Below are 25,673 nucleotides of genomic sequence, written 5' to 3'. Positions count from 1 at the left end.
TGCCAAAAAAAAATCTATTATACTTTGTTCTTGGTATTGATTTCACAACAATATTTAACATTTCTTCCATTTTTAGTCAATATTGTCCATAAGTGTGAATCACCCAGATCACTAATCTTGATCCATATTAGAATCTCACTTTCACTCCCTAAATGAATTTGACCATGGGTCTAGTACCACTTGTTGGGAGTGTGGAAAGCAGCAAAAGTGTCAATGAGTTAAACTTTCATGATCTAAGAGACATTGACACTACCTATTAACCCAAGACCTTAAAATATCAACATTCCCCCAATTCTTAGTCGATATGAGACTTAATCACTCACACTGAATCACAATAATCTCCCTCACAAATAAGAGTTTTCTACATCCTATAACAGGATCCAACATGCACTTTTTCCACCAAACTAAACTATTACTTTGATATCATTTATTGGAGAGTCTGTGAAGTCGAAAGTACCAAAAAAATATTGACACCATGTATCCAACAAAAATCTTAAAATAATGAAAGTATTAATTTTTTATTCATCTTTAAAGTAACTAAAATTTCCGAAGTTACATGATATCAAAGTCTCTTGAGCCATTTTCAAGTCCTGTTTCTTATATAAATATTCATCTTCATCGCACAACAAAATATAAATTTAAAAAACATGGTGAGTGAGTCAGAGACTGAGGGCCTGTTTGAAAGGCTTTTCAAAAACTCTATTTTAGTTTTTGAAAATTTAAAAACTAAAAACTTGTTTGAATATAGTATTTTACAAATGTGTTTTAAAAAACTCTTCACAATTTTTCAGTTTTTAAAAGCAAAAAACTGAAATGGCTAAATTGTGTTTTGATTTTTACTTTTCAGTTTTTAAAAACTAAAAACAAAAACTATTTCAAACAGACCCTGAATATTTATATTTCTATCAACTTCTCAACACACTTCTTTAAAATTCTAATAATTTTCATACAAACAAATTCTGAAATCACATTTATTAATGTGGGACTTCTCAACAGATACTTCACCAAAACATGAGGCACACATCCATCATACTTCATTTTCAAAAGGACAACAGTTTGGTTGTTGCCACTTTATCTTTATGGTATCCAGCGGTATAACAAAAGGCTATTAAATACAATTCCCAAAGTATATAGCATATACTGCTCTATGCTTTTCAATTTGAGTGTGACAAAGAGAGAAATTGAATCTCATTGAAAATGGAAACACCTTTGGTGAAGAAAAACTTAACACCAGAAAGTGATTATTTGGCAGTGAAAAGGTTGAAGGATGTTAAATATGTGCTATGGAATGAGACAGCGAAGATATGGAGGATAGCAGTTCCAGTGGCTTTGTGTTCACTTTTTCAGTATCTTAATTACACTTCGACTTCAATCTATGCTGGTCATCTTGGAGACATTGAGCTCTCTTCTGTCTCTCTTTATCTAAGTGTCATCACTTCTATCTATTACTCCTTGCTGGTTAGTCACTACATTCAAGAACTCTGAATTATTTTTAGGAATTAAAACCTGCTTTTTGATATTTTTCTAACTTTATACAATGTTCTTTTTAATCCCTTCCTTGACATACATTTTCTTTTTTGATTGTGATTTTCAAAGTTTAATTAGCATTAATTATAGATTTATTAATAATGCATTTGATTATTTATTGATTGACTTGTTTATATTTATAAAAAAACAAAAGTGGTAGTAATGTTTGTGATTAGCGGTCTTCATGGTATACTTCGAGAGAAAATTGAATCGAATCAAACCGAACTAAATTATAATAAAAATTTACTCGAACTGAACATAACTGTTTCAATTTACTAAGAACTGTAATAACAGATAGTCATAAAGCTATTCCTATAATTAAGGGGTTACAAACTATACCTATTAATGTGCAGATGAATTGGCACAATTTGAATCATTCATAGTTCCCTTAATATTAGGAATTAGTTATACAATACAGTATCAATTGTAACTATAAAAACTCAGCATCTAGGGCTGCAACATGATTGAAAAATATCATTCCTTTATGGTATCAGAGCGTAAAGCTTAAAAGTAATATTTTTTTTCGATCCTTGTTATGCCTTCTGACGCTATGCCTTCTGACGCTGAACTGACGCTCACCATGTCATCACCAGCAGACAAACTGATCGTCTTGAATGCTGGTTCTCAACTCTCTATTAAACTCGATGGAGACAATTACCCAGCCTGGAGAATTCAATTCATGGCTCTTTTAACAGGCTATGATCTTCTAGGTTATATTGATGGAACTAAGCCTTGTCCATCAAAACAGCTCGCGAACGATACCACGGCTGTTAATCCAGCCTTCACGCATTGGGTTCGACAAGATCAACTCATCCTACATGGTATTGTATCGTCTGTGGCCGCAACAGTGGTCACACACTTAGGAACCGTCAAAAGTTCCAATCAAGCATGGGAGATCCTAAAAACCATGTATGCGGGCCGTTCAAGAGTGCGGATTATTGCGCTCAAACAACGGATTTCCAATTTCAAAAAAGGAAATCAATCGATGGCTACATATCTACAAGGGATAAAGGCAATTTCGGATGAACTCTCAATCATTGATCATCCTCTTGATGAAACTGATCTTGTTATTCACACTCTCAATGGTTTGAGTGCTGAGTATCGTGAAATTTCTGCTGCACTTAGAAGCAGAGAAAGTCCCGTTTCATTTGCTGAACTTCATGAGAAACTGATCGATTTTGAAACGATTCATCACCAAGCTGACCCACTTACAGCTGACAATGTGATTGCCACTGCCAATGCAGTCACAAGAACCAAAAACTATCAACACAAAAACAACAACAACCGCAGCTCTTCTCCAACTCTGCGGAATGGCGAAAATAAGGTGATCTGTCAGTTTTGTGACAAGGTTGGTCACACTGCTAAGGTTTGCTACAGAATCAAGGGATTTCCAAAACGAACCGGCCCTAAACCAACAGCGAACTTTGCTCAGAATTCGGCTGCAACACAACATGGTAACTGGGTCATGGATACAGGAGCATCTCATCATATTGCTCCGGACCTGCAACAGCTCACTTTAGCAAATTCCTATCCTGGAGCAGATCGGGTGATTGTTGGTGATGGAACAGGTTTGAAAATTACTCACACTGGTAACTCTGTTATTAATACTTCTGTCAAACCCCTTCATCTTAAACAAGTCTTATGTGTCCCTAAAATTAAATCTAACCTTTTGTCTGTTTCCAAGTTATGTCAATCTAATGGTTGTTCTGTTGAATTTTTTCCAAATCATTTTGTTGTCAAGGACCTGACCTCGGGTCAACCACTGCTTCAAGGACCACTTAAACAAGATCTCTATCATCTATCCAATGCATTCAGTCCATTCAGTCCATCCAGTCCACCGCACGCATTGCATACAAGCATCCATTCTGCCTCTACATGGCATCACAAATTAGGACATCCTTCTTTCAAAATAATAAAGCATCTAATTGACAATCATCATCTACCAATAAAGCTTCCAGCCTCACATGAGTGTGCTTCTTGTCACTGTGCGAAAAGCCACAAGCTTCCTTTTTCAAATCATCATCTCACAAGCAGCAAACCTTTGGAACTTTTGTACTCTGATGTTTGGGGCCCAGCTCCTGTTAGATCATTAGATGGTTTTTTATACTATTTAATCATTGTTGATCATTTTTCCAAATATGTCTGGTTGTATCCAATGAAACATAAGTCAGATGTATTCTCTATTTTTGTTCAATTCAAGTCCATTGTTGAAAAATCCTTTAATTTGCCGATTGTTTCTCTTTTCACTGATAATGGTGGAGAATTTATCAAATTAAAATCCTTTCTTGCCAATAATGGCATTTCTCATTTCACCACACCACCTCACACACCTGAGGTAAATGGCACAGCAGAGAGGAGACACCGACATATTGTTGAAACGGGTCGTGCTCTTTTGCATCATGCTAATTTACCCTCCCACCTATGGTCGTTTGCTTTCACCACCGCTGTGTATCTTATTAACAGGATGCCTAAACCAGTCATTAAAATGATCACTCCCTTTGAAGTATTGTTTAAAAGTAAACCAACCTATAGTAAACTTCATTCATTTGGATGCTTGTGTTTTCCTTGGCTAAAACCATATATGCAAAATAAGCTCCAACCCAGGTCTAAACCTTGCGTATTCCTAGGCTATTCACTGTCACAGTATGCATATATTTGTCTTGAACCACTATCAAATAGGATTTATGTATCTAGACATGTCAACTTTGTGGAGAATGCATTCCCTTATCAATCCATAATTAATTCGTCATCTCCTTGTCCTCTAATTCCATCACATGACTCTACAGTACATAGTATTATTCATGTCAATCAAGATCCAAATTCAGCTCAGGAACCACACCAGTCCCGAGCACATGAGTCATCTCTGCCTGCAGTTCCACCTTTACCGGTATCCGGTCCTGCACCAGTCCTCGCACCGAACCAAACACCTACCTCTGAGTCATCAGTCCCGGTATCGAGTCCCACACCAGTTCCGGGATCAAGTCCTCCACCAGTCCCGGAGTCAATGCTACCTATCGAGTCATCTGTGACAACAGAGCTACCAGTGAGTAGTGATAACTTAACAACTTCTACCACCAACACTGCATCTGGTTCGGTTCCAACTTTAACGACAAATAATCCAGCTCAACGTGCTCCTGTAGTAACAAGGTCACAAAATAATATCTTCAAACCCAAGAAACTATTTATTGCCACTAAACATGATTTACAGGAAAATCTTGAGCCATCTACCATTACTCAAGCATTCAAAATACCACATTGGAGAGATGCTTGTTCTGCTGAATTTAATGCACTCATGAATAATGGTACTTGGACCTTGGTTCCTCGTCAACCTCACACTAATTTAGTTGGCTGTAAATGGTTGTTTCGCATCAAGAGAAATCCTGATGGAAGTGTGGCACGGTACAAAGCACGGTTGGTTGCAAAAGGATTCACTCAAACACCTGGTCTTGATTTTAAGGAAACATTCGCACCGGTTGTGAAACCTCAAACCATTAAAGTGGTTCTCACTTTAGCACTTTCTCAAGGGTGGTCTTTACACCAAATGGATGTTAATAATGCCTTTTTGCAGGGAAAATTGACTGAAGATGTCTACATGCAGCAACCACCCGGATTTATTCATTCTGAATTTCCTCAACATGTATGCAAACTCAAGAAGGCTATCTATGGTTTACGACAAGCACCTCGAGCCTGGCATGATTCTCTCAAAGCTTTTGTTCTTTCTGTTGGGTTTCAAACAAGCCAAAGTGATTCATCCTTGTTTATTTACAATAAACATGGGGTACAAGCTTTCTTATTAGTATATGTTGATGACTTACTCTTGACGGGCAGTAACACTACCTTTTTAACTCACTTCATGACAGAACTTTCCAAGAAGTTTTCTCTCAAACAACTTGGTTTCCCTCATTATTTTCTTGGAATTGAAATGATCCCAACCAATGAGGGTATGTTATTATCTCAACATGGTTATATTAGAGAGCTCTTGGATAAGTTCAATATGGCTGGAGCAAAGTCCGTCAACACACCATTATGTATGACTACTCCTCTCAAACTAAATGATGGATCTGCCCCTGCCGACTCAAAGCTATTTCGTAGTATCATTGGTGCATTGCAATACGTCACTTTGACAAGGCCAGATCTATCCTTTGCAATTAATAAATTGTCACAATTCATGCATCAACCAACACAAGTCCATCTCCAACAGCTCAAGCGAGTATTACGGTATCTAAAACATACTATTAATCATGTTTTGAGGCTAGCAAAACCATTGCATCTCAAACTACAGGCCTTCACCGATGCCGATTGGGGAGGTAATTATGATGACAAAACATCAACTTCAGCTTACATAATTTATTTTGGTGGAAATCCTGTCTCCTGGTTATCAAAAAGACAAAAAACAGTTGCAAGATCCTCCACAGAAGCCGAATACCGATCGGCTGCCAATACTACAGCTGAGATCATGTGGTTGCTCAATCTATTGAGTGAACTTGGAGTACCATCTCAAGTACCTACTCTCTTTTGTGACAATATTGGCACAACCTACTTATGCTCCAATCCAGTATTTCACTCTCGAATGAAACACATTGCTCTAGATTATCATTTCGTGCGACAGATGGTGCAACTTGGAAAAATACGAGTTTCTCATATTTCTACAAAGGACCAACCGGCAGATATTCTAACAAAGCCTATGCATCGCACCAGATATTCATTTCTCAGAGACAAAATTTGTGTCATTGATGGTGACCCAATTTTGAGGGGGCATAATAACAGATAGTCATAAAGCTATTCCTATAATTAAGGGGTTACAAACTATACCTATTAATGTGCAGATGAATTGGCACAATTTGAATCATTCATAGTTCCCTTAATATTAGGAATTAGTTATACAATACAGTATCAATTGTAACTATAAAAACTCAGCATCTAGGGCTGCAACATGATTGAAAAATATCATTCCTTTAAACTGAACTGAACCAAAATTATTAGTTTGGTATGCCATTTCGAAATTCCTAATCGTACCGAACCGTTACAAGATAATTTATTCTAAACCGAACCGTTTATATCAAAGAACATAACCGTTAAGCTATTTTTCAATTTTTAAAATTTTTTAAAATTTGTTTTAAGTATTTTCATTTTCAAATTTGGTTGGTTTCAATTAGTTTCAGTTCGGTTCGGTTTTTATTACAGTTCGGTTTTAGAACTGTTTGTGCATAATAGTTTGGTTCACTATCCAAACATAACAGTCCAGTTATTTTAACTTTTTTAGTTCGGTTCAGTTCGACGGTTCAGTTCATTTTTGAAATTTTTTTAGCAATCCTATTGCTATTTGTGACATTTCCCGAATCTTGCATATAGGGAATGCTAATGGCCATCAAGATTCTTAATGATGTTTAGAAGGTGAATCTTAAATGGGGTGAAAAGAGTCTTCATGCAATGAAGCCTGAGTGATTATGGGCAACGGTGATATTTTTTATGTGTGTTGCTTAACGGCAAGATAATTTAGCGAACTTTTGAGCTCTAATTGCCAAATGATAGACCATAACATCTATAAAAGAGTTTTTAGGAATTTTAATTTCTAAATCAAGATGATTTACATAGGATATTAAGTGTTGGTCCGTTGAATTTGAAATCGGGATTTTTAAGGCTTTTTTGTTGTCGAAAATTTGAACTTTTAACCTGATGATTTCAAAAGTATTGATTTACAGTGTGGAATAAGAAATTATTATCTCCATCAAGAATATTGGATGCTATTACAAAATGATTCAGTTGCTTCTGAACCAAGCAACAAAGATTTAGTTACTTGTAAGGCAAGTAATGAAGATACACTAGAAACATAACCCAAAGATATAACTAACTAGTTGTTTGTTGGAGTTTGTTAAAAAAAATTAGTAGGTAGTTAGAGATAGTAATAGGATTTACTAGACTAAGAGCGATAAGTAACATATGAGCTAATTACTTCTATACTATGAAGCACGGACACTCCGAATACGACACCGACAAGGAAGCACCAAAAAAATTTGAAAAATAAATAAATTAAAGGTAATCATAAGTGTTTGTGTTACATAGCTTCTATAAGATAGCTTGTACTAGGCATTTCCACAATTCATCATGATGAACTAAATTTCACATGTAAAATTGCAGTTTGGTATGTCAACAGCATTAGCAACAGTATGTGGGCAAGCTTATGGTGCAGGACAATTTCAAAATGCTGGTATTTATGTTCAAAGATCATGGATTATACTCTTAACCACTTGCATATTCCTCTTGCCTATTCATATATATGCAACTCCAATCTTAAAATATCTTGGCCAAGAACAAAAAATAGCTGATCTAGCTGGCAAATATGCTATTCTAGTAATTCCCTACATGTTTTCCTATGCTATCAATCTACCGATCAAGAAATTTCTTCAAGCACAAAGCAAAGTTAATGTTATTATGTACATAGCAATCATGACATTACTCATACATAATGGTTTACTTTACATCTTTACCCATGTATTTGATTGGGGAATAATTGGCTTAGCAATGGCAAGTAATATAACAGGATGGATATTTTCTGTTGCATTGGTAATTTATACCATTGGTTGGTGTAAAGAAGGATGGAATGGATTATCTTGGATGGCTTTTAAGGAATTATGGGAATTTGCTAAACTAAGTATTGGTTCATCTGTAATGATCTGCTTAGAACAATGGTATTCTGCTTGCATTATGCTGCTTGCTGGTCATCTTGATAATCCTGTCATTGCTATTGGTTCCTTTTCAATTTGGTAAGTAATTATGATTAAAATCAAATGTTTTTATTGATTTAGGCGTGTCTCGGTGTCTTTCGCGCATCGATGTCCAACACTTGGACGATATTATAACACTTGTATGATTTTTAGCCTTAATATTCAAAGTTGGAAAACCATGCTGTTTCTTGGAGTCAGCACAGCACTAATTGTTCGTGTGTCTAATACACTTGGCATGTCGCATCCAAGAGCAGCCAAATACTCCTTCTTGGTGACAATGTTTGAGTCTCTTCTCATTGGAATCATTTTCATGATTGTGATTTTCTTAAGTAAAAACAAATTTGCCATCATCTTTACCAACAGTAAGGATATTATACATGCTTCGAGTGAATTAGCATACCTTCTTGGTATTTCCATGGTTCTCCATAGTGTTTCACAAACTATATCAGGTGAGATTTCTTACTTTTATGAATAGAAAAAGTTACATTTTAATAGCTTATAGTAATTTTGAGGAGATTTTATATAGGTGTTGTAATTGGTTGTGGATGGCAAGTTATGGTTGGTTACATAAACTTGGCATGTTATTACATTGTTGGACTCCCTATTGGAATTTTTCTTGGTTTCCACCAGCATCTAGGGGTCAAGGTATAACACTATTCTTGTTCTAGAAAATCTATAATTTATCTTTACTTTGCTTGTAGTAATAGCACCATGATTTTGAAGTGCAACTTCTCTATTATATGATTTTCATTTCATGAAAATTTACGTCTTTGTGGCATAGGGTCTGTGGGGAGGCACAATGTGTGGCAGTATTCTCCAGATTTTCGTGCTCATATCCATTATTTGTAAGACCAACTGGAGCAAGGAGGTAATATAGGACTTTGCTAATTTGTCTATTTCTTCTATTTTTTTCTTCTATTTGTAATATACTAGACATTTTTGAAACATGTGAAATATCTTAATTATTTATATGACAATAAGCTACTGAAAACGAACAAATAAAAACCGTATCAAAATACAAGGATGCTAAACAAAATACTAAAAAAGCAAAACACCAAGACAGTCCAGAGAATGCACACACTATTAAAATGATAATGTGATCTTTTAGATCCACATATTAAAATCATATAGTAGTAAACACTTGAATTTCTCTATCCTAAAATATTTTTTAACATTTTCTAATGTGATTTATGAGATTTGAGATATAATTGCAGGTAGAGAAAACAGCTAGTCGCATGCGAATTTGGAACTCTACCAAACTTCAAAAGGATGTGATAGAAAATGGTGTCTGACAAATGAATAGAGTTATAAATGTTGAGTTGCAAATCATATGTGTATTGCACATACATTTTCTACAGCGCGCGACTCGACTTGTGAAATCTATCAACATCAGAAGCCCTTAAAATATCATGGTGTGCTCACAAATAAAACCCGGCGTGCACCAAGTTATAACATGTCTTCCACATCAACGCAAAGCATGAATCACAATTCATTAGCTTACAGATGAAATGTGAATGCACATTCATTAACTTAGATTTAAACTAAAATTTAGGAAAAACATAAGTATTATAAATTTTAGAGAAATAAATTATTATGGAGCTTTTTGGAGTTAGTAACAGTTTCCTACCATTGAAGTTTCATCATTTAAGTTTATGATTTGTGTATTATTTATGTAAATTCTATGTTATTGTTTAATTTTTCTATGAGTAGCTAAATTACTACTTGTAAGGGATGAGTTCTTGTAGTCATAACGTTATACCCCTATTTGTTATCGTTATGTTAATGGGTTGTCTTTTGTCATTTATCTAGTATTTGCTTGTAATATTGTTTATTGATTGATCATCAATTGAAACTGATTTGTGCCTTACCTTGTGAAACTGGTTTATCGCCATTCAAACATATAAACAAACATAACAGAACCTTTTTTGTTCAACAAGTATAAAACTAAACTCAACATTAATTTCAATATTCATGTTCGATTTTCTATGATACTCGCAATGTCATTACTTGCAGCGACTTGGTACACTTGTCAGATCATCCATCAATAGTTCTAACGCCAAAGAATGCTAACATTATTGAATTTAATTTCATGATTTTTTTAAACAAAGGGGTATAATTTGGTTGGTAGAATATCTATACTAGACACTAAAATTAATTGATGTTAACTTTAATATGATATCAAAATATGTCAGGAATAAGACTGATTTTACTTCACCTTAGTATCACTATCATAAATCAACCTTGCTGTTGAAATCTATTATCTGGTATGGCTACGGATCCCCCATATTATCTATCTGTAATTCTCTAGAGAATAGAACTTTAGTCCTAAATTAACGCCTAAGGCCGTTAGTAAATTACAGATAGACCTAAGCATTTTGATTAACAAGAACAATATCTTTTCATATTTTTAACCCTAGGCCTAGGTGATAAATGGCAAGAATTTTTGTATCAAATTACTATAAGTTGAAATTCCTTTCTAACAAATAATCATTGAGCAAGTACTAGAGATCAATTCAGTAAAAGCATTCAACACAAATTAAAAATAAACCATACATGCATAATAAACTTTCAGTTGCAAAGATTAGTTCATAATACAAGGTTATTAAATTATTAGAGCTCTTTTTTTTTAAAGAAAACAATCTCATTTATTAGATGAAAGAGAGAATACAAATATAGAGAAAGAAAATGTGTTACGGTATTTCTCATCCACGCATTAACAACATCACTAATAATTAAGACTAACAAACTATGGACATCAAAAAATTTGAGAGGTTAGAAACCAAAAGGAAGGTACCAATCCAAACCTTTAATCCAATCAACCAAACAAAGTTTTTCCGCAAGAGACAAGTGAATTTTGAAACCCCAATCTTTAAATCTATCCAGTTACGGATCATATCTTTAACTTTGACACTAGCTTTATCACGCTCAAATCGATTATTCAGGTTCACAATATTGATTAATCTCACAACTTGTGGATAAAATAATTGTTGGCTGAAAAGAGGAGGCAAAAGTAACTTGGAGGAACATTCTTAAATAACAGGCGTCGAGCTTACGACGTTAAACAAGCATATCTATTCTTTTTAGTGTGATGCAATTGTCTAAACAAATTTAGATCGGACCAGTTCTTAAATTTCAAATCTTCACTTTTAAATTTGTTTAGACAATTTCATTTGGTCTTTTAGTTTGTATATATGAATAGTTGTGTATTTTTCTCTGAGCTTGTTTTGAGTAGCTTGAGGAATTTGAGGTGATTTTCCATGTTGATCGTTTCAACTTGCGAGTGTATGGTAATGATTTTGTTAAAGTTTTTTACACGTTCAAGGTATGTGTTTATCGCTTTCTAGACTATAGCATATTCATGTTACGTAGGATTTTTACAATTTTTATGTCATTCATTCATTCTTTTGTGAGGTAGCCTTTTTGTCAATGTACATGTTGTGTTTGCTAAATATTTGTCTATGAGTGTTTGGTTCTCATTTTTGTATGGATGTTGATTCCTTGTTTTCTTGAACCCTCAATTATAATTTATAGTTTGAATTTTTGTCTTGCCTTAGAAAGTAAGGAGTATTCATGTTATGATGATGGTTGTATTTAAGTTGGGGAGAGAAATGTTTTGATCATTTATATTGTGGTTGCTATAAGGTTTAGAAAAGAAAAAGAAAAGAAAAAAATGTGAAAAAGAAGTGAAAAGAAAAAGAAAAAGAAAGAAAAAACAGAAAAGTTTAAAAAAAACCAAAAAGATCATGGAATAATGTTGTGTTAATAAGTATGTGATTGGTTTGAGAAATTTGGGATTATGAAGAAGTTTGATTGGAATTTTGTGTTTGAACTTTTGTGAGTTGATCACTCCCTTAGAAGTTTGATTGATCACCAAGTCACATTACAACCTTGAAAAGTCCTTGTGATTCTTGCCTTTGTGTTTTCAACATGATTTTTGGATGGTTGCATAGTTTAATCTTTTGTTTGCAAGATTGTTGGATGAGTGAAAACACCTCAATTTTGTGTTTTTCATCTATCGATGATTGTGTGTTAGGTGTGATTCATTTTGAACTAGTGTTGTTTTAGAATGTTTAATATATTCTTTGTATTTAGCATTTGTGTCATGTTTATGTTATCGTCGTAGTTTAGTGGTAAGTATTTACTTTGTGTGTACCGTTTTGCATTTGAGTCATACATTTGTTTCCGTTTTTCAAAACTTGTTGATTTGAGATTTTTGGATTTTTGCGTTTGTTTCCTTGAGTTACTTGATTCTTGTTTAGGGAAAAACAAGTTTAAGTTTGGAGAGAGTTTGATAAGTGCCGATTTGTAGTGCTTTTGTATATATAGTTTTGTGGCACTTATCGTGTTTTTGTGTAAATTTCGTTGAATAATTTCTCATTTTGTGTGTAAATACGTTTAGTTTGTTTATACTCGTGTTTTGATTCATTTGTGTACCTTTTGATGGTTTTCTATTCATTTTGTAGGTATTGAGGCGTATTTGGAGCATGAGCAATAAAGTGTCGAAGACACGGCTTCAAACGCGCGATTTTGAGCAACATAACCAACTCATCAACGATAAGGCTCAAAATCAAGGAATTAAAAATCATCAATTTGGTTGATATTTTGTCATTGTTAGAAAGAGCATTCAATAAGCTTTCCAACGTTTTAAATCGGGTGCAAATCGGAGTTACGGTTCTCAAGTTATGGCCGAAATAGTGTGAAATCTTACATGTCGCTACTGGTGTCATTCGTCCGGCGAATGACAGACTCGCCCGGCGAATTTGGCAAGACAGAAATATGTTAAAAGGGGTAAAAATCACATTTAAAGGTTATGGTTTGGGTGATTTTTGCTCCCACTCCATCAACAAACATTTTTTAGGTAGTTTAGCTTAGAAAACAACTTTGGAGGTTGCATACGGATGATCCGGGGTGGATTGATCATCAATCGGAGCTGACAAACCGGGAGATTTTTGGTTCATTTATTTTTTTCTTTGTGTATTTCTCTTTGGTTGGATTTTGTATATGATTTTACATTGAACTCATGTATACTTGATTCTAGTTTAGGGAAAAACAAGTTTAAGTTAGGGAGAGTTTGATAAATGCCGATTTGTAGTGCTTTTATATATATAGTTTTGTGGCACTTATTGTGTTTTAGTGTAAATTTCGTTGAATAATTTCCCGTTTTGTGTGTAAATACGTTTAGTTTGTTTATACTCGTGCTTTGATTCATTTGTGTACCTTTTGATATTTTTCTATTCATTTTGTAGGTATAGAGGAGTATTTGGAGCATGAGCAATAAAGTGTCGAAGACACGGCTTCAAACGCACGATTTTGAGCAACATAACCAACTCATCAACGATAAGGCTCAAAATCAAAGAATTAAAAATCATCAATTTGGTTGATATTTTGTCATTGTTAGAAAGAGCATTCAATAAGCTTTCCAACGTTTTAAATCAGGTGAAAATCAGAGTTACGGTTCTCAAGTTATGGCCGAAATAGTGTGAAATTATGCATGTTGCTACTGGTATCATTCGTCTGGTGAATAACAGGCTCGCCCGACGAATTTGGCAGGACAGAAATATGTTAAAGGGGTAAAAATCACATTTAAAGGTTATGGTTAGGGTAATTTTTGCTCCCACTCCATCAACAAACATTTTTTAGGTAGTTTAGCTTAGAAAACAACTTTGGAGGTTGCATACGGATGATCTGGGGTGGATTGATCATTAATCGGAGCTGACAAACCGGGAGATTTTTTGTTCATTTCTTTTCCTCTTTGTGTATTTTTCTTTGGTTGGGTTTTGTATATGATTTTACTTTGAACTCATGTATACCTAATTCTTGTTTAGGGAAAAATAAGTTTAAGTTGGGGAGAGTTTGATAAGTGTCGATTTGTAGTGCTTTTGTATATATAGTTTTGTGGCACTTATCGTGTTTTTGTGTAAATTCCGTTGAATAATTTTCCATTTTGTGTGTAAATACGTTTAGTTTGTTTATACTCGTGTTTTGATTCATTTGTGTACCTTTTGATAATTTTCTATTCATTTTGTAGGTATTGAGGCATATTTGTAACATGAGCAATAAAGTGTCGAAGACACGGCTTCAAACGCACGATTTAGAGCAACATAACCAACTCATCAACGATAAGGCTCAAAATCAAAGAATTAAAAATCATCAATTTGGTTGATATTTTGTCATTTTTAGAAAGAGCATTCAATAAGCTTTCCAACATTTTAAATCGGATGAAAATCGGAGTTACGGTTCTCAAGTTATGGACAAAACAGTGTGAAATCCTGCATGTCGCTGCTGGTGTCATTCGTCTGGCGAATGACAGGCTCGCTCGACGAATATGGCAAGACCCAAATATGTTAAAATGGGTAAAAATTACATTTTTTAGGTTATGGTTTGGGTATTTTTTGCTCCCACTCCATCAACAAACATTTTTTAGGTTGTTTAGCTTAGAAAACAACTTTGGAGGGTGCATACGGATGATCCGGGGTGGATTAATCATCAATCGGAGCTGACAAACTGGGAGATTTTTGGTTCATTTCTTTTTTTCTTTGTGTATTTCTCTTTGGTTGGGTTTTGTATATGATTTTACTTTGAACTCATGTATACTTGATTCTTGTTTAGGGAAAACAATTTTAAGTTGGGGAGAGTTTGATAAATTCCGATTTGTAGTGCTTTTGTATATATAGTTTTGTGGCACTTATCGTGTTTTAGTGTAAATTTTGTCGAATAATTTCTCGTTTTGTGTGTAAATACGTTTAGTTTGTTTATACTCGTGTTTTGATTCATTTGTGTACCTTTTGATAGTTTTCTATTCATTTTGTAGGTATTGAGGCGTATTTGGAGCATGAGCAATAAAGTGTCGAAGACACGGCTTCAAACGCGTGATTTTGAGCAACATAACCAACTCATCAACGATAATGCTAAAAATTAAAGAATTAAAAATCATCAATTTGGTTGATATTTTTTCATTGTTATAAAGAGCATTCAATAAGCTTTTCAACGTTTTAAATCGGGTGCAAATCAGAGTTACGGTTCTTAAGTTATGGCCGAAACAGTGTGAAATTCTGCATGTCGCTGCTGGTGTCATTCGTCCGGCGAATGACAGGCTTGCCCGGCGAATCTTGAAGGACATGAATATGTTAAAAGGGGTAAAAATCAAATTTTTAGATTATGGTATGTGTATTTTTTGCTCCCACTCTATCAACAAACATTTTTTAGGTAGTTTAGCTTAGAAAACAACTTTGGAGGTTGCATACGAATGATCCGGGGTGGATTGATCATCAATCGGAGCTGACAAACAGGTAAATTTTTTGTTCATTTCTTTTTTCTGTGTATTTCTCGTTGGTTTGGTTTTGTATATGATTTTACTTCGAACTCATGTATACTTGATTCTTGTTTAGGGAAAAACAAGTTTATGTTGGGGAGAGTTTGATAAATGCCGATTTGTAGTGCTTTTGTATATATAGTTTTGTGGCACTTATCGAGTTTTAGTGTAAATTTCGTTGAATAATTTCTCGTTTTATGTGTAAATATGTTTAGTTTGTTTATACTCGTGTTTGGATTCATTTGTGTACCTTTTGATAGTTTTCTATTCATTTTGTAGGTATTGAGGCGTATTTGGAGCATGAACAATAAAGTGTCAAAGACACGGCTTCAAACGCACGATTTTGAACAACATAACCAACTCATCAACGATAAGGCTCAAAATCAAAGAATTAAAAATCATCAATTTGGTTGATATTTTGTCATTGTTAGAAAGAGCATTCAATAAGCTTTCCAACATTTTAAATCGAGTGCAAATCGTAGTTACGGTTCTCAAGTTATGGCCGAAACAGTGTGAAATTCTGCATGTCGCTGCTGGTGTCATTCGTCCGGAGAATGACAGGCTCGCCCGACGAATCTGGCAGGACAGAAATATGTTAAAAGGGGTAAAAATCACATTTAAAGGTTATGGTTTGCGTGATTTTTTCTCCCACTCCATCAACAAACATTTTTTAGGTAGTTTAGCTTAGAAAACAACTTTGCAGGTTGCATACGAATGATCCGGGGTGAATTGATCATCAATCGGAGCTGACAAAACGGGAGATTTTTGGTTCATTTCTTTTTTTCTTTGTGCATTTCTCTTTGGTTGGGTTTTGTATATGATTCTACTTTTAACTCATGTATACTTGATTCATGTTTAGGGAAAAATAAGTTTATGTTGGGGAGCGTTTGATAAGTGTCGATTTGTAGTGCTTTTGTATATATAGTTTTGTGGCACTTATCATGTTTTGGTGTAAATTCCGCTGAATAATTTTCCATTTTGTGTGTAAATACGTTTAGTTTGTTTATACTCGTGTTTTGATTCATTTGTGTACCTTTTGATAGTTTTCTATTTATTTTGTAGGTATTGAGGCGTATTTGGAGCATAAGCAATAAAGTGTCGAAGACACAACTTCAAACGCGCGATTTTGAGCAACATAACCAACTCATCAACGATAAGGCTCAAAATCAAAGAATTAAAAATCATCAATTTGGTTGATATTTTGTCATTGTTAGAAAGAGCATTCAATAAGCTTTCTAACGTTTTAAATCGGGTGCAAATCAGAGTTACGGTTCTCAAGTTATGGCCGAAAAGAGTGTGAAATTTTGCATGTCGCTACAGGTGTCATTTGTCCGGAGAATGACAGGCTCGCCCGACGAATCTGGCAGGACAGAAATATGTTAAAAGGGGTAAAAAAAAAACATTTTTAGGTTTTGGTTTGGATATTTTTTGCTCCCACTCAACCAACAAACAATTTTTATGTAGTTTAGCATAGAAAACAACTTTGGAGGTTGCATACGGATGATCCGGGGTGGATTAATCATCAATCGGAGCTGACAAACCGGGAGATTTTTGGTTCATTTCTTTTTTTTCTTTCTGTATTTCTCTTTGGTTGGGTTTTGTATATGATTTTACTTTGAACTCACGTATACTTGATTCTTGTTTAGGGAAAAATAAGTTTAAGTTGGGGAGAGTTTGATAAATGCCGATTTGTAGTGCTTATGTATATATAGTTTTGTGGCACTTATCGCGTTTTAGTGTAAATTTCGTTGAATAATTTCTCATTTTGTGTGTAAATACGTTTAATTTGTTTATACTCGTGTTTTGATTCATTTGTGTACCTTTTGATAGTTTTCTATTCATTTTGTAGGTATTGAGGCGTATTTGGAACATGAGCAATAAAGTGTCGAAGACACGGCTACAAACGCGCGATTTTGAGCAACATAACCAACTCATCAACGATAAGGCTCAAAATCAAATAATTAAAGATCATAAATTTGGTTGATATTTTGTCATTGTTAGAAAGAGCATTCAATAAGCTTTCCAACAGTTTAAAACGGGTGCAAATCGGAGTTACGGTTCTCAAGTTATGGCCGAAATAGTGTGAAATTCTGCATGTCGTTGCTGGTGTCATTTATCCAGCGAATGACAGGCTTGCCCGGCGAATCTGGCAGGACAGAAATATGTTAAAAGGGGTAAAAATCACATTTTTAGGTTATGGTTTGGGTATTTTTTTGCTCCCACTCCATCAACAAACATTTTATATGTAGTTTAGCTTAGAAAACAACTTTGGAGGTTGCATACGGATGATCTGGGGTGGATTGATCATCAATCGAAGCTGACAAACCGGGAGATTTTTGGTGCATTTCTTCTTTTCTTTGTGTATTTCTCTTTGGTTGGGTTTTGTATATGATTTTACTTTGAATTCATATATATTTGTTGATCATGGTGTTGTATAAAGTTGCTTGTTAGAAAGTATAGGATAAGTATTTTTAGTATCGTCTCCTCAGGGATTGATGCGATATTATCGCCGTTCTACAGCTTAGTGTATTTTGAGTTAAGGTTCTGGATGTTTTTAGTGTCATGAAAGGTAAATAGCATGTAAAGAAATTAAAGACAATAACTTGGGATTTGAAAACGGTTTGGTAAAACTGTGTCAAGATTAGTGTTCATTAGTTTGCTTCATATGTACTCTAATGATTATATATATGAACCTATTCATGATTAATACAATCACGTATCCTCTCGATACCGTTTATCTCTAAAGCAATATCGTGATTATTATCATATTCACCGTCAGATGATCTCTCATGCCGACAATCAACATGATAATCTTAAAAGCTTGATACTTGTGAATATCAACTCACAAATCTATCTCTAGAGTTTGTTTATTGATAGATGAATATCTTTTAGGTCTAGCTTTGAAACATATCTCTCAATAATGATCCAAAACAACAAATGAAACATAAATAACAAGATATTCACCATGTATTAATCATTAACTAAGTTCATACATAATAGATCAAAGAAAGTACATATTTACAAACTAACTACCTCTAATCTTGACACAAGATGAAACTTAGCCCTCCATATCCATGGAAGCTTCAACAACAAGCAACAAACCAAAATTTAGTGACATCAAACTCAAGAAAATCAAAGAAAGATGTTTGGAAATCTTGATTTTCTCTTAAGAAAAAATGGTTTTTCTCTTCTTCTCTTGCCCTCCCTTTTCTTCCAAGTGTGTCTTATGATAAGAACTAAGCTAACCACCTTTTTTCATCAATTTTATGTGGCTAAGAACAAAAGTTGAAAAGGTAGGTCCGCTGAGCGGAGCAGGTCCGCTGAGCGGAGCAGTAAAAATATCTATTTTGTCTTCAAGGTCCGCTGAGCGGAGGGGGTCCGCTGAGCGGAGCTCACTTTGTTGCTCGTCCCTGCCCATGTCCGCTTCAGCTCCGCTGAGCGGACTTGTTGGTGGAAAATCTCTGCCTGGGTCCGCTTGGACTCCGCCGAGCGGACCTCCTTGCACAAATCTTCTTCTTTTTGCATTCCACCCTCCTTGCAAGCTTGCTTTGATCACTCTTCTCATTCCATCTTGCCCAAAAGTTGTTAAGATCTAAAGAAAACATAAGAAGAGTTAATAAACTAAACTAATTTAGAAAATAAACACAAGGTTATTTATTTACATACTATTATATCAAAAGGTGATCAAATTTGGCACAAGAGTTTAAGAAATACCACAAAACTTATATACAAAATATGCACAAATGAGATTCTAACAACTCTCCCCAACTTTGATCTTTGTTTGTCCTCGAACAAAGCTAGCTCAAAAACAAACATCATCAAATCACATAAGGTTAGTAACATCAATTGAATGGTTCAAACTTGAGTTACATACCTACAAGATAAGTCTTCCTTGCTTGTACAAGATTCTAACATGACTATGAACCACTTTCTGAACACAAACCTTTCAACACAATTGCATAAAAGAAATAATGTTCATGAATGAATCACCTAGGTTTCACTTCACAAAATAATTGAAGGACAATTGCCATATTAGAAAAAGGGACAAATCACACTCACTAGCAATGATGCACATCCAAAACAATTCATATATTCATCTATACTATGCACATGAGACAATAGAGACAAAGATCACTGAGGACTTCATTCGGTTGTAACTTGGCCTGGGTTTCAAACAAGTGATATTGTATGTACACGGCCATTGAAACAAAAAGGGTGAATGATCATGGAAAGCATTATTTATATACAACACTACTAATATGTTACCCTTTTGTTTTTCACCATACAATGCATTCTTTCCTTTTTTTTTTTTTTAGATCATTAAAGTTTTTTTTCTCTTTTCTTTTATCATATGCTCATTCTTTCTCAAAAAAATTTTTTTCATTGATTTTCCTTTTTCAAAGAATGCATTGCACCACCATTTTCTTTCTTTTCTTTATCTTTAAGAAACATCTCTCCCCAACTTTAAACATTTCTATCTATAAAGACATCAATGCTTTCCATTCAAGGTTCAAGTACTATTGGGTTAAGTGTTTACCAAAGAAATTGTCAAGTGAATCACTTCTTCTCTTTATCAACATTCATTGCGTTTTCCTTTGATTCACTTGACAAAACAAAAATTTAGGCTCAAAATTGATTACAAAAGATCACACACTCACGGGTAGCCTTGTTTAAGGTGGTTTTTCTCATACTACTAAAAAAAAATGCCTCGATCCCTTCTAAGTTCTAATGTCTCATACAAAGCCAGATTAAACATAAATCATTTGAGTTAACATCCATCACTAGAACACTCTTATTTTTGTACACAATGGAAGTCCACTCACTTATCTAGTTTTGTCCTAATTTTGATTCAAACACAAACAAAATTTCTAAAATGCAATGTGACAAAAACTTTGTGTAAAGCCCTTAGTTCATAGTCACCTTATAATCTACAAAGCAACAAAATACTTACCTTGGTATGAACATCATCAAGAATCTTATCATCACCATCCAAATTTTTGATGTTGACACACCTTATCACTCTTTCTTCTTTAGAGCATCACTTCTATTCCAAGACAAACACAAAATATTATTTACACCTTAACATATAATATATGTACACTATTCTACTACTAAAACACAATATTATAACAACAAGGGCATAAATTGCCCACACAAGCACATATTACTTAAACAAAATACTTAATCAACAAAGGCATAAGTTGCCTACAAAATATGTTCGGGTGGGATCCATGGCCACCAAAATACATCAAACCTCATCCTCATATGGATGGCACAAAAGTAGTTACTAACAAAAGCAAAAGCAATAGAAACACATGCTACTAGTTCAACAACAGAAAGTAAAATCAAAGTATTATAGAACTAAACATAAACTAAATAAACAACAATAAAAATCGACACTGGATATCCTCAATCCTCCTCATCATCCTGCTCCATGCCATCTCCTTCCTCTTCTTCCTCTTCACCATCCCCCTCTCTGAAAAATGGCCTCTCCGCAGGCCATGCACAATGAGCCTCATACTCCTCATTAGTAGGAAAAGAGGGAACATCCGTCGGATTGACTTGGTGGCGATAGAGCTTGCAGAGAGAATCATGAATCATAGCTTGTGATCTTCTGTTGGCATCAAAATACGCCCAATTGTACCTGCAAGCTAATTCCTCATTATACCTACCACCTGCAGGAGGAGCCATGTTCTGTGGCTGAGGATGCTGCTGGACACCTAGCTTAGGAGAGCAATGCCTATGCACATAACCGGTGTCCACAACACTAGTGGATTTCATGCTTGCCACATTAGGAAACTCCACACCTGCTTTCCTGCAAAGTCCCATTATCAAACTTGGAAAGCCAAGCTCAGCAGAAGGCTTCGTTCCTGACTCGGTACCACTTGAAGCCACAATCCTAATCTCCTCAGAAATGATTTGAGCCACATCCACCTCTCCACCTGTCATAATCCAAAACAAAAGACAAGACATGTCAATGGTTAGGTCAGATGTGTGGCTCCTCGGCATGACATTGTTCAGGAGGAAGACTGTGTACAATTGTGCCATTTGAGTCATATTCTTCCTGTCCATCTTTTGAATATAACCGGAAGGGTTAAGAGTGAACCCTCGGCGCTCAAAGGATAACAGATCAGCAATCTCCTGCATATCCCAAGTCTTTGCAGCCTTTTTCCTCGCATACTCACACTTCTCACCTGCAGCACGAGGAGACGGTCTTCCCAAAAAAGTGTTAATTGCATCCCTTGAAAAAGAAATTCCCCTACCTCTCACATAGGAAGTGTAAGTGTACACCCTTCCCTCAATCGGAATCGCATTGGCATAAAACTCACGCACGAGGTCCGCATTGATTTAAGTATCTGGAGAGATCAAAGCTTCCCAATGGCGTTCCGCAATATTATCCAGAAACTGATAAAAGTTACCTCTATGTGGGAGGTTAAACACCTTTTCCGGCCAAATCTTTTGACCAACCAATTTCTCAAACCTTGCCTGCTGCTCTGGACCTAGGAACCTATGTGAATCGAAGGGTGGTTGTGGAGCAGTTCCTGAGCTTGAACCTGCCAATTGCCTAGCTCGCTTTCCCCGATCACTTCTTGACGACATCTACAAAAAATACAACACAACATCGAACAAACATCGTCAAGCAACATTTATAAAATGTAACATATCCATTGGTAGTGTTAAACCAGGCCCTAAACCATTGCATCAAACACAGATAACAGAACTGAGATTCTGCACTGAGCAGGGTCCGCTCAGCGGAGGGGGTCCGCTCAGCGGACCTGCGCAGAAATTCAAAAATTATGCAGACACAGGTCTGCACCAGGAACATCCCTGGGGTTTCAAACCCCATTCCCCAACACTTTTAGGCACGAAAACATGTAAGGAAATAGAGAATCACAGCATGCAAGTGATAAAACCCTAAAATCTAAAATCTAATCTAACCTAAACCTAAAATATAAACAAGATTTCTTAATAAAATCAAACCTAAACACTAGATATTACTAAACCTAACTTCAAATCTAAAAAGGAGACAAATCTTTGCATAACCCTACTATGACATCATTGAAAAATTATGAACAACATTAGAAACATACCTTGCTGAAAATGGACAAGAACAAAAGTGCAGCAACTTTGAACAAATAAAAAAATTGGAGCTTGGAAGGTTTGAAAATGGTGGAGAAGGAGAAGGAAACAAGTGAGAGGCACAAATGTGGTGAGTTAGGGTTCTGAACCCGCTCAGCCACAAATTCTGCTTTAATTGGGCCTTTGGACCGGTTTGGTCCATTGGACCCTGTTATTTTTTTTCTGGTTTTTAGCAGGTCCGCTCAGCGGAGGGGGGTCCGCTGAGCGGATGACAGAAAACTGCAATTTTCTGGTTTTTCAGCAGTCTGTTCCACTCGATTCTTTCTCCACCGACTTTTCAAATGTCCCAAAACACATAAAACAGAGAATACTTACAATGTTGGGGTGCCTCCCAACTAGCGCTTTGTTTAACGTCAGTTAGCTCGACGGTCCGAGGCGGCTTTACGGATCAAAAATCGGAACGGATTCCGAATTTCGATCGACTTCACCACCAAGATACGGCTTGAGTCTTTGACCATTCACAGTCCAACTTTCATTTGTTGTCGGATTTTCTAACACAACCGCTCCATAGTCTTTTACTTCCTTGATTCGGAACGGACCCGACCACTTCGACTTCAATTTACCAGGAAATAACTTCAACCTTGAATTAAACAATAGAACCATTTGGCCTTCCTTGAACTCCTTCTCCACAATCTTTTTATCATGATACCCCTTCACTTTCTCCTTGTAGATTTTGTTTGATTCATATGCTTGTAATCGCAATTCTTCCATCTCAAGCAATTGCAATCTTCTCATTTCACCACTTGCCTTAGGATCAAAATTAAGCAACTTCAAGGCCCAAAACGCCTTATGCTCCAATTCCACGGGTAAATGACAACTCTTCACGTAAACCATTTGAAACGGAGTAAAACCAATCGATGCCTTGTATGCCGTACGGTAGGCCCATAAAGCATCATCCAACTTCTGTGACCAATCCTTTCTTGACGAAGAAACTGTTTTTTCCAAGATTCTTTTGATCTCTCGGTTGGACACTTCGGCTTGACCATTAGCTTGTGGATGGTAAGCTGTTGTTACTTTGTGCTTCACGCCATATTGTTGTAAGACTTTTTCAAGTTGCGTGTTGCAAAAATGTGAGCCACCATCACTAATGAGAATCCTTGGTGTTCCAAACCTTGTGAAAATGTTTTTCTTCAAGAACTTGATTACGGTCTTTTCATCCGCCTTTGGACACGCTATTGCTTCCACCCATTTTGAAACATAATCAACCGCAACCAATATATACTCACAACCAAAAGATGAAGGAAATGGTCCTACAAAGTCTATTCCCCAACAATCAAATACTTCCACTTCTAACATATTTGTCAATGGCATTTCATTCCTTTTGCTCACTCCACCACTTCTTTGACAATTGTCACAACTTTGTGCATGCAAGTAGGCATCTTTGAATAACGTCGGCCAATAGAACCCGGATTGGAGAACTTTTGCCGCCGTTCTTTGTCCACCATAGTGCCCACCATAAGGTGAGTTATGACAAAGCCACAAAATTTTCATTGCTTCTCCCTTGTCACACATCTTCTTAACACACCATCCACACCAATTTTGAACAAATATGGATCATCCCACACATAAAATTTGGCATCATGAAGGAACTTCTTTGTTGCACTTTTACTCCAATCTTCCGGTATCCGTCCCGATGCCTTGTGATTAGCCATGTCAGCAAACCACGGCCTTTCTTCCACCATGAACAACTTTTCATCATGGAATGATTCCAAAACCTCTTCTTCTTTGTTTATTACCTCATCATTTACCAACCTTGACAAATGATCCGCCACCAAGTTTTCCGCTCCTTTCTTGTCTCTAATCTCTAAGTGGAATTCTTGTAACAACAATATCCACCTGATTAGCCTTTGCTTTGAATCCGGCTTGGTAAGCAAATACTTTATCGCTGCATGGTCAGTGTAAACAACAACTTTCGAACCAATTAAGTAGGACCTAAATTTTTCTAATGCATATACAATAGCTAGTAGCTCTTTTTCGGTTGTTGCATAATTAATTTGTGCTTCATTAAGAACCTTACTAGCATAGTGTATAGCATGAAAAAAAATTCCTTTTCTTTGACCCAACACCGCTCCTACCGCATAATCACTAGCGTCACACATTAGTTCAAAATCAAGTTTCCAATCGGGCGCTATGATTATGGGTGCGGTAGTCAATCTTTGTTTCAATTCATTGAAAGCTAAAAGACATGCATTATCAAAAACAAAAGACTTATCTTTGTTGAGCAAGTTGCTCAAAGGCTTTGCAATCTTTGAGAAGTCCTTGATAAACCTTCTATAGAATCCCGCATGGCCTAAGAAGCTTCGAATTCCTTTGACATTTGTTGGCGGTGGCAACTTTTCAATAACCTCCACTTTTGCTCGGTCGACTTTAATTCCTTTGGAAGAAACTTTGTGACCAAGAACTATGCCTTCGGTAACCATGAAATTGCATTTTTCCCAATTGAGAACCAAGTTGGTTTCAACACATCTTTTCAACACGGCATCCAAATTCTTCAAACAAAGATCAAATGAAGCTCCAAAAACGGAGAAGTCATCCATGAAAACTTCCATTGTCTTTTCTATGAAGTCCGAGAAGATAGCTTGCATACATCTTTGGAAAGTGGCCGGTGCATTACACAATCCAAATGGCATTCGCCTATAAGCAAAAATTCCAAAGGGACAAGTGAACACCGTTTTCTCTTGATCTTCCGGATTGACCGAAATTTGGTTGTATCCGGAGTAGCCATCCATGAAACAATAGAAATCTTGACCCGATAACCTTTCCAACATTTGGTCCATAAAAGGTAAAGGGAAGTGATCTTTCCTAGTAGCTTGGTTAAGCTTTCGGTAATCAATACACATCCTCCAACCCGTCACGGTCCTTGTCGGAATCAACTCATTCTTTTCATTTGTGATCACGGTCATTCCTCCTTTCTTTGGTACCACTTGGATTGGACTCACCCATGCACTATCCGAAATAGGATATATCAT

General features: G+C 35.7%; 1 protein-coding gene across 1 annotated transcript; it reads left to right on the top strand.

Annotated features, from left to right (window-relative positions):
- The first annotated feature begins 1,061 nt into the window (after window positions 1-1,061).
- On the top strand, window positions 1,062-10,068 carry LOC131653087 (protein DETOXIFICATION 35-like). The gene is made up of 6 exons (XM_058923132.1): window positions 1,062-1,458; window positions 7,666-8,291; window positions 8,406-8,701; window positions 8,779-8,897; window positions 9,034-9,120; window positions 9,467-10,068. Exons 1-6 carry the CDS (start codon window positions 1,198-1,200, stop codon window positions 9,542-9,544), a joined length of 1,467 nt encoding a protein of 488 aa, XP_058779115.1. The 5' UTR covers window positions 1,062-1,197; the 3' UTR covers window positions 9,545-10,068.
- Window positions 10,069-25,673: the final 15,605 nt, after the last annotated feature.

Source organism: Vicia villosa, linkage group LG2 (assembly GCF_029867415.1).
Source record: "Vicia villosa cultivar HV-30 ecotype Madison, WI linkage group LG2, Vvil1.0, whole genome shotgun sequence".
NCBI lineage: Eukaryota > Viridiplantae > Streptophyta > Magnoliopsida > Fabales > Fabaceae > Vicia > Vicia villosa.
The sequence above is the reverse complement of the archived record's forward strand: the minus strand, read 5'-3'. Positions and strand labels throughout refer to the sequence as shown.